Source organism: Populus trichocarpa, chromosome 13 (genome assembly GCF_000002775.5).
Source record: "Populus trichocarpa isolate Nisqually-1 chromosome 13, P.trichocarpa_v4.1, whole genome shotgun sequence".
Taxonomy (NCBI): Eukaryota; Viridiplantae; Streptophyta; class Magnoliopsida; order Malpighiales; family Salicaceae; genus Populus; species Populus trichocarpa.
Genome location: NC_037297.2, coordinates 4,984,669 through 4,994,674, shown reverse-complemented (window position 1 = coordinate 4,994,674; position 10,006 = coordinate 4,984,669). Strand labels below are relative to the sequence as shown.

Sequence of the window (10,006 nt, the reverse complement as noted above, 5' to 3'; positions counted from 1 at the left end):
CATTAAATTTTAATTCATGGATTATGCATGGGTTTGTGCTGATTCGTTTGAATTGGTATGTGATTTAAATGAAGTTCATGAAACTAACAAGATTTGTGTTGTGTTTTGCTTAATATTAAGTTGATGAACGATTTGTTGGCATTGAGTTTATATCCAAATTAAAATAGTCAGCACAATTATTTTATTTTTTTATGTTTTGCCAAACATGATCTTAGTCTAATTTTAATAAGTTTTCAAAGTTTTGGAAGATCATTTAGCAATTAATTTTGGGTCTTTTATATCATTTTTTTACTCTTTTATATTTAATATTTGGGATGGTGGACTTATACGTAAGTCACCTTTTGATATTAAATAAACAAATTTAAAGAAAAATGTTTATTTTAAAAAATAGATCTATGTTTTAAGTTGTATATGACCAAGTTTCTCTAAAAAATCATATTTGTATTTTTGATACAAAAAAGAAAAGAAATACAAAAATATGAAAAGAATACGTTGCATGATTTAGCATACAAAAAAAATCAAAGAAATAGTTTTTAATATTTTGCATACATCATAGATTTAATAACAAGTTTATTAATGTCATGAAAACTTGGTTTAAATCTCAAAAACACATCAATTTATTTATTTTAACACCAAGGATCATGAACTTATATGTAAGACATATTCCTAATATTGAAAGAAATAAATGCAAAAATATATTTTGGCTTTAATGATTAGGCTTGACCCATAAAGTCATGATTCACTCTACTGTGATTGATCTGCTTTAACTAATCGACAACCCAATGGATAGAAAACAAAACATAACCTTAGTAATAATCAGATAAATAAACAATGCAACTTAACTTAGGTCGAATATATTATAGGTGATATTGTCCTTACTATGCACAATCATCTAGGGTTCCTAGTTATCAAAATACTAGGCGACGACTTCAAATATTTTTAAACAATGAAATGACAAGAATTCCTTATTCTTTTCAAACCCAAAAATCCTAATCTAAGAATTGAAAAGGGGATTTTATTCCTTTTATGGACAAGAAATTCAGAAAAGCATATGTAAAAATATTGGATTTGGTTAAATCAAGTAGTATGTAAATCGTATTAAATCATGTCGATTAAAAATCAAATTGAATGAAAAATAAAGAAGAAATAAACATTATATATGACGAGAATGTGGAAGTTTCAATACAAATAAAGTGAGAAATTGAAATTTATGTGGAAAATGAGTTTGATCCTTATGGTAGATGAACGATAAGTGATTTATTGATTATTTTGGTACAGGAGAGACTGTGGGCCCAAATAGCAGTAGATGATCATTTTGCGTACGCAGACGTTAGGTAGGTATTCGACACCTTCAAAGAAATAATTAATTGTTTAAATAATAGTTGAAATTTTCTTTAATTGTATGTTGGTTTAAATCAAGAAGCATGAAAGGTAGATTCTAAAAGCTAATATCTGGTTGGTGGAATTAGTGCCTTAATTACTGGGTGGGTCAAGAAATTAATCTTTGGTTAATAGGATTAATGCCTTGATTACTGGGCGGATTGAAAAATTAATTCTCTGATTAATAAGATTGTTATCCTAGTGAATGGGCAATCAGAAAAACTAATATTCTAGTTAATGCGATCAATGTCTTGGTAGATATAGATGATTAGAGAAACTAAGTTCATGTGTAATGAGATTAGTATCTTGGTTAACGGGGCAATAAGGATTTGAATAAAAATATATTGTTTGATAAAAGATGTTGTGAATACTTATGCACATGTATACGTGGGTCATAATATTTAATTATCATTGATTCACATTTTTTGCTCGTGTATATATATATATATCTCTTATGACCGTTAAGGAAATTCCGAATATTGAGATTATTGATTAAAGGCGAGTCAGTATAATTTGGTAGGGGAAGGTTAGACTTTTAGTTACAACCTGAATTACGAGTTTGACAAATTAATCTGTAATAACTTGAGTATTTTTGTTTATTTTTTTTATTTTCATTCTTTAACATTAAATTTATTAGAAATTAATTTTTTTAATTGTTTCTTAAATTTTTTTATTGGATCATTATGGTCTAATAACTCAATTCGTAAATTTAATATATTAACTCGGATTGATATAATATGTTAATATTTTAATATTAAAAAAAATATCACTCAATATATCATTGTGTAATTAGAAAGCATGTTTAAATTTATTTTACATTAAATATATCATCACTTAAATATATCTTGAATGTTTTTTACATTAAAAAATTTAATTGGACACACAGTGCAGCTCAATAATCTAATTTATTATTGAAATTAGGTGGAGTTTGAGCCTTTTAAGAGAGGATATTTTTGCCATTTTGTATGACAATATCTACTTGATAGATTGAAGAACGATTTAAAATATAAGAAAATATTAGCAGTGATTAGACTTGACTGACATATTGAAGATTTGAAAGGAAAGTTGAGATAATTCACCCTTTTATAGACCTGTAACATATTCATATTTAAGTTATGAATAAGTCTCATATTACTAATTATCAACTATTAAAATTTACCATTCTAAATTAAATATTCTATATTGTATATAAAAGTCTACTTAAATATCTACTTAAATATTCTATATTGTATATAAAAGTCTATACAATATTGAATTTACCATTCTAAATTATGAACCACAAATGCAATTTAAAGCACATTAATTTTATTTGTTAAAAATTAATTTTTTTATATATTTTCGATCGTTTTGATGTGCTAATGTTAAAAATAATTTTTAAAAGATAAAAAAATATTATTTTAATGTATTTCAACACGAAAAACACTTTAAAAAGCAACCGTAACTACACTTCTAAACAGGTATTTATGATTATTTGATAGGAAATATATAAATAAGATCAAGTATCTTTCTAAAAAATAATTTTAAAAATGTTAAAAAATTAATCTGTGTGTTTTCCTGTTTAATTTTGTAAAATTTCTTACCATATTTTTTTTTTGGTCTCGTACAAGAAATGACAGCATCAACATGGATGGGATACAATTATACGGATCACGGGATATGACAGGCAAAATTAATTACGTTGCCTAAACTCAAAGTTGCTTTTTGGAGCATTTGCTTTAACGAGGAGTTGAAATCCAATAGTTTATATATATATAAATAAAGGCCGTAAATTGCACTATCATGCATCCATTAATTAGTACTAAGTAACAGGAAATACAAATAAATTACAAAGAGCAAGAGAGTTAATGAACCATATTTTATACAGAGAACATTCCCTTGTAGAAAACGAAACCGCACGTCAACTTCGAATTAAAGATAGATTATACACAAATAAAGATCCCTTCATAGCAATGGATTAAGGGTTTATTCTGGACAAACAAATATCCTTCATAAAACAAGCTAACCACCAACAACGACACCCACACCTCACCTTTTCTTCTCGATCTTCATGCACAAACATAAAATCTTAAAATTTGTCACTCTAAGCTTTCCCTGGGGTTTTCGGATCATGGTGGTTGTTTGCTCCAGTTCCCGGGTAGTCTGTGCTTTCTAAGTCCATCCTCCCTTCAATATACCCTTCTCCCGCATCAATTAGCATCTCTCCATCAGTCGAAATCACAGCATCCTGCGAAGAAATAAAACTCCCTTATGAATATTGTGTAATTAAGGTTTAGATTCCATGAAAACAACAGAGAGAGAGAGATAGAGAGAGGGTCGTGTACGTTAAGTAAAGAATTGTGTGAGTGAGATAACACAGGGCTTTCTGAGTGGAATGATACTAGTTGGGTGGTGAGAAGACAAGAGATAGAAACAAGATTCTATCGCTTCACAGTTGACAACTACAACATGATGCTGGTTTCATTCATTTTACCTTCATAATCTTGGTGGTTTTGGTTTGATTTATGTTACCTTCGTAATGGTAAATAAATGTTAATTAATTCCCTTCTCAAAAAACTTTTTTTTTTTAATATAAAAAAAGAAGAAGACATGAGCACATCACTTAACCGAGGAAAGAAAACAATCATTTACATGCTGAATTATTGTTGGTGCTTCTGAAAACTTTCATGATTGGTGGACTATTAATAACAACCAATTTAATCCTTAAAACCACTCACTAACACATCCCACAGAAAGAGAGGGAGGGAGGGAGGGAGGGAGGACCTGAGGCAGTAAATCTTGGACTTCTGATGGGATTTCGTCATTTGACTTGAGGCTTCCTATGAAAGCAAGCAAAGTCAATGAAGATCAATAATTTGAGATAAGCGTTAACATCATGAAATTAACAAGCAAAACCCTCTTAGAAACTCACTAGTTGCTGGAACTGCTACTGAAGATAGCACAAAAGAGAGAGCCAGAAGGAGAGCCAGAAGCCTTAGAGAACCCGCCATGTTGAATCGAAATGATCAAACAAGACAATTCCACCAGATACTGATAGATGTGAAAGCAAATAAGCAACTTGTAGTGATGGCAAGAGAAAGCACATAGAGCGGTGCTTTATATAGAGGGGATACCACCACACACACCACCTATGACTTGAGAAAACTTTTTTCTAAAATAGCTAGCATGTAAAAGAATAAAAGAGACTACTCACCGCAAAGTCAACTTACCATTTTATTTTTTTTTCTAAAGAGTTGGTGAGTTCCCACTTGCCTAACTTTATCTCCTTGGTGTCATTTTCATGTCACCCATCATGTTATTTTGTGCCCAGAAAGATGCATAGTATATGTGGTATACTGTTGGGAATTTATATCTTTATACATAAATTCATACATTAAAAAAAAAAAAAATTTGGAACAAAAGTGAAAACTGCCTAAATCATTCACGGTTCAGCATGTGTCATGCACTGGTTTTCGATCTTGGGACTATAGTGCCATGAAATTAATCTTATTGGGCCCACGGTTCCAGCATTTCTGTCGGTCATTGTGGAGGGGTTTTTACTCGAGAAAATTAATTATTTGTATTAACCACTACACTACAAAATGATGGATGCAGCTAAGGTTTTGATTTGTTTTATAAATTATGAATTTCGGGATTTTGACTCCTAGTTTAATAATTCTCTGGCTCTTAGGATTGTACCAACTATACGATGATTTCCGCTAAGAAAAAATTGAGGTTGTTAGAAAAAATATCTGAAATAGATGCTAGGATGTCTTCTTTGAATGTAGTTCAATTTCAATGTGAACATGATCAAATCCCATTGCTAATCTTTTTGACCAAGTATTTAATAATATTATTAAAAATTAATATCTTAATTTTTTCATTGGTATATCATATGTAATGAAAAACATGAAAAGTTCAATTAAAAAATGAAAAGTTTCAATGCACTTTGAAATATACCGATGGATTTAATCCATCAATAATATCATATAAATTGAACACAATAAACAATGCGATTGAGATTGATAGGTAAAAAGTTCCAATGTCTTCGACCCACATGTTTCAATAAACATTTGATTCAACTCCAAGTTGTTTTATCGACGACCTACTGATGGACAATTAGATATTAATATTTTTAATATTTTTATATATGTTTTCATTTGTAACATCTAATTGAAATTTTTAATTTTATCGAAAATTTTCAAGGTTGTGATGTTGATGTCACAAAAAATAAAATCCATCTGCATATAACCTAAGATGCATGTTCTGTAACTTCATTTAAAACTAAAGATGCACCATATTAAAATGTTTCCAGGGTTCACCATTGAAAGAGTATATCATCACTCCATCCACCACATCATGTGAATGATACCATGTCATGTGCTTACCAGTCTTTAGTGACATGAATAACCATTGCAATCTACACATGATTAGGAAGTATCTATATAAATTATTATTGTCATCTACAACTCCATGCGCATTGCTAAAACTAGAAGTTGACCTAATCATCATTTCTACCATGGTTTCGTGAGGAACATATGGTTCTCCGTGTGCAAACCAACACATGTATCTCTCTATGAATCCTTTTTGTATAAGATGCAACGTTACAACACCTGGATTGAGAAACTTTTTATTCTTATACCTCTTACATGGACATCTAACACCGTTTCCACTAATATTTCTCGGATTAGATAATGTATAATTAATATAACTTTGAACTTCATTATAATAATTCATCTTACGCAACCCTTCGAGTGAATCTCGATACATCCATGAATGATCATCCATTACTTATATCAAACCTATATAGAATATTGATGATAACATGTATTAATTAATTACGTAAACTAAATAAATTTGCAAACATTGGTTTAACTCAAATTTATTCAATCTATTTTAATAGTACCCTTAATTCATTATCAATTATCTACATAAATTTAAATTTCTATACATTTACCAAAAATTTCAACACAACAATAAAATTGAAAAAATATAAAACAAACCTACTAAATAAGCAATTATTTATTTAATCACAAAACACCTAAGTCACAAATTCAAAATAAATTTCATCAATTTACAAACAAATACAATTTTATAAAATATCAAACAAACCCTAATATATACAAATCATACATTCATACATCAAATTTCTATGGAAAAAAAACTATAAAACAAGCAAACACCCAAACTAAATACATATACTACAAAAATATACAATGAAAGTTAACATTTTAAAATTGAATTCAAATTAAAAAAATGAATAGTTTTGCTTACTTGAAATGTGGAATCCTTAATAAAATTTAAATAAGAAAAAATAATTATTTCATGTCTATATATAGTTTTAATTTTTAACTATCAAAAAAATAATTTAATTACAAGTTATCAATATTTATATAAAAAAATATATTTTAAAATTAAACTAAAAATCTGAATTTAAGAATCCTAAAACTATTTATTTATGAATAATTCAAAACAATATAATAAATATTATTATTAATAGCCAAATTAAGCCCCAATTGACAAGAAACACTACAACATTATCCAGTTTTACCGACGGACTCATTCCGTCGGTGACAGCAATGAAATCCGTCGGTGAAAATCATACCGACAGAATCACCGACGGAACACGTCCGTCGGTAAAACAATCATCGGTAAATCCCATTTCCGTCGCTAATTCTGTCGCAAATAAAAAAAACCACCCACCGACGGAAACACCGACGGAAATACAGACGGATACGCGCGCGCCAAAAAAAAGTTTCCCGTGGGAACATTACCGACGGAATAAATCCGTCGGTAATTTCAAGGGTAATTACCGACGGCATTATCGACGGAAAATCCGTCGGTAATTATGGCATGGCTTGTAATTTTGTTGCAACTCTCTGTGTAATACCGACGGATATTACCCGTCGGTAAGTCCGTCGGTAAATATGGCATGGATGGTAATTGTTCGGCAACTCTCTGTGTAATACCGACGGATATTATCCGTCGGTATATCCGTCGGTACTTATTTAAAAAATATATAAAAAAATAATTTATTAATTGTAAAAAACCTTAATAAACAAATAAAAATGCATTAAACATTAAAAATGTGAAAGTAATAATATTCATTACAAATTTAATGTGTTTAAAAAACAAAATTAAACTAGAATAGTGGCGAAGCTGGAGGAGGAGGCGGAGGAGGAGGAGGCTGGTTGTTCCCGGGACCATACGGCCAAAAAGAAGCTGCACAAGTATCGTCACCCATCTTTGATCTCATCTCCATGACTATTTGACGGAGCTCATCATAATTCGTCGAGAGTTGTTGATATTGTTGTTTCAACGCAATGAACTCCTCAGACTGGGTGTTCGATACTGATGGAGAGCTTCCAACAGTTGAGACACTACGAGTCGAACGCAAGTTGTCAGCCGTAGTGTTGGAGAGCCCGTAGACCCTGTTTTTATCGGGTCCACCAGACGATCCCGCCTCCATCCACAAATCTGGATCGAAATCTGGATGGGTCGACGGATTGTCCCCATATCTCTCCCTCAACCGGCTATTATAGGTCTCCTGAAAATTCCATCGGTAAAAAAATCATCAAATGCAATTCAAGATGCAATTCAAGAAAATAATAACTTACAAAATAAAATGAATGAACGAACATACCACGAAGTGCTGAGCACGGTTGTCCACGAACTGCTGCACCCCCTTTTGGCGGTCTTGACTCCGCACATGCGTCTCTAGAAACAGCTCCATTGGACTCGGTTCACGTCCAAGAGACGCAGCCTGTAAGGAAAAAATAGGTTGAAAGTTAAATATATTATAAGAAACGACAAATTAATTAACGATATATTTCAATAAAATTAATCTTACCATCCGCTTTGCATGTGCGCTGAATGGGACGGATCCGCCAGTGTGCGTGGTCACCGAACCATAAATTTGCCTGTTCCGGTTGTCGGCGCCAGACTGTGAGCGCCGTGAGAACCGCTCTGAGGTCACGTGCTCAATATATGCCGTCCATATTTCCCCCGAGATGAATGGCGGTTTGAATTCCTGCCAAGCCGCCATCTCATTCCATCCTTCAAGACCGTTATCCCTCGCATGTCTTTTTGATTTTTTTTGGGTGTCATACCAAAAATCACGCAACCTACTTCCATAGTAATAAATTAGAATTTAAAACATAAAATTATAAAACAAAAATAAATATTATTTTCGATGTTACCTAGTTGCCGCGTGATTCTCCCATACCCTCCTCACAACATTGTTGTCCGCCCTATCCCACTCAAATTTGTTCTATGTATATAAATAATTCATATAAAATAAAAATAGTACAAAATATAAAATTATAAAAATCATTTATTAAAAATAAGCTGTAAATTAAAAATTAACACCGACCTGAAATCGCTTAAACCATGCATCGATATTAGGTTTCCACTCAGGATGTTTGGAAACCTGGCTCCATTGAAACAATGGAATCTCCATCGACGATTTAAACGCCAATGTTATAGTCCTTGCAGCCTCAATGTTTGTGAACCTGAAATTAAATAAAAGTAGTAATTAATATTAATTAGTTGTTTATAAATTATGTTATAAGTATATAAAAAAAAAACTAAAACCTAAACAAACTTACATTGAGAGGTCATCCTTCCATTGTGCCTGGTACTTGCGGGTGAATTGACCCCGCTGTGAAGGCACACCGCTTCTGCGCTGTGAAACCGCGCTAGAAGAGGCAGCATCACAAGTTGGCGTAGATTCCTCGCCGTGATCAGCACCTAAGGATACGTCCTCCTCGCTGCTAGAAGAACTAGTTGCAACCGTCTTCTGATGACGTGCTGTAGATTTCATTCTACGCATCTACACAAATGTATACGAATAATTACATAATTAACTTTGATTATTTAAAAAAAAATTCGACAGAGTCTCCCCTGTACTGGGGGGTCCCAAGTTGTCGACAAAATCATATTATACTTCCAATTTTATTTCACATCCCGATCCAATCATCCTGGATCTCAACCCAACTCATCATCATCAACACAACATTTTATTCAATAACATCATATATAATTACAACTATGAACATTCATTGTTAAATTATTACTTAGAGTTACAAACATTAGATTAAAGTTATACATTCAAATTTACGGATATAAACTAACATTTTTAACATAAATTCAACAATAACAATTATAGCAATACAAACAATAATATCCTAAATTAAGATAAACTAATTAAATGCAATTCTATATATATAAATTAACATTTTTAAAATAAATCAACAATAACAATTATATTTATAACCTAACATTTTTAACATAAATTCAACAATAACAATTATAGCAATACAAACAATAATATCCTAAATTAAGATAAACTAATTAAATGCAATTCTATATATATAAATTAACATTTTTAAAATAAATCAACAATAACAATTATATTTATAACCTAACATTTTTAACATAAATTCAACAATAACAATTATAGCAATACAAACAATAATATCCTAAATTAAGATAAACTAATTAAATGCAATTCTATATATATAAATTAACATTTTTAAAATAAATCAACAATAACAATTATATTTATAACCTAACATTTTTAACATAAATTCAACAATAACAATTATAGCAATACAAACAATAATATCCTAAATTAAGATAAACTAATTAA

The 10,006-nt window shown here is 30.7% G+C and overlaps 1 protein-coding gene across 1 annotated transcript; it reads right to left on the bottom strand.

Annotated features, from left to right (window-relative positions):
* Window positions 1-3,221: 3,221 nt before the first annotated feature.
* On the bottom strand, window positions 3,222-4,511 carry LOC7482388 (uncharacterized). Its single transcript, XM_002319158.4, has 3 exons — window positions 4,289-4,511; window positions 4,141-4,196; window positions 3,222-3,604 (listed from the first exon to the last, which is right to left on the bottom strand). The coding sequence occupies exons 1-3, from the start codon at window positions 4,365-4,367 to the stop codon at window positions 3,461-3,463; spliced, it is 279 nt and encodes a 92-aa protein (XP_002319194.1). The 5' UTR covers window positions 4,368-4,511; the 3' UTR covers window positions 3,222-3,460.
* Window positions 4,512-10,006: the final 5,495 nt, after the last annotated feature.

Excerpts from the sequence above, each read along its gene's own strand:
- LOC7482388 (XM_002319158.4), bottom strand. The coding sequence starts at position 4,367 with ATGGCGGGTTCTCTAAGGCTTCTGGCTCTCCTTCTGGCTCTCTCTTTT. Across the intron at positions 4,197-4,288 it reads AGTAGCAGTTCCAGCAACTA|GAAGCCTCAAGTCAAATGAC; the intron begins GTGAGTTTCTAA and ends TTGCTTTCATAG. Across the intron at positions 3,605-4,140 it reads TCCAAGATTTACTGCCTCAG|GATGCTGTGATTTCGACTGA; the intron begins GTCCTCCCTCCC and ends ATTTCTTCGCAG.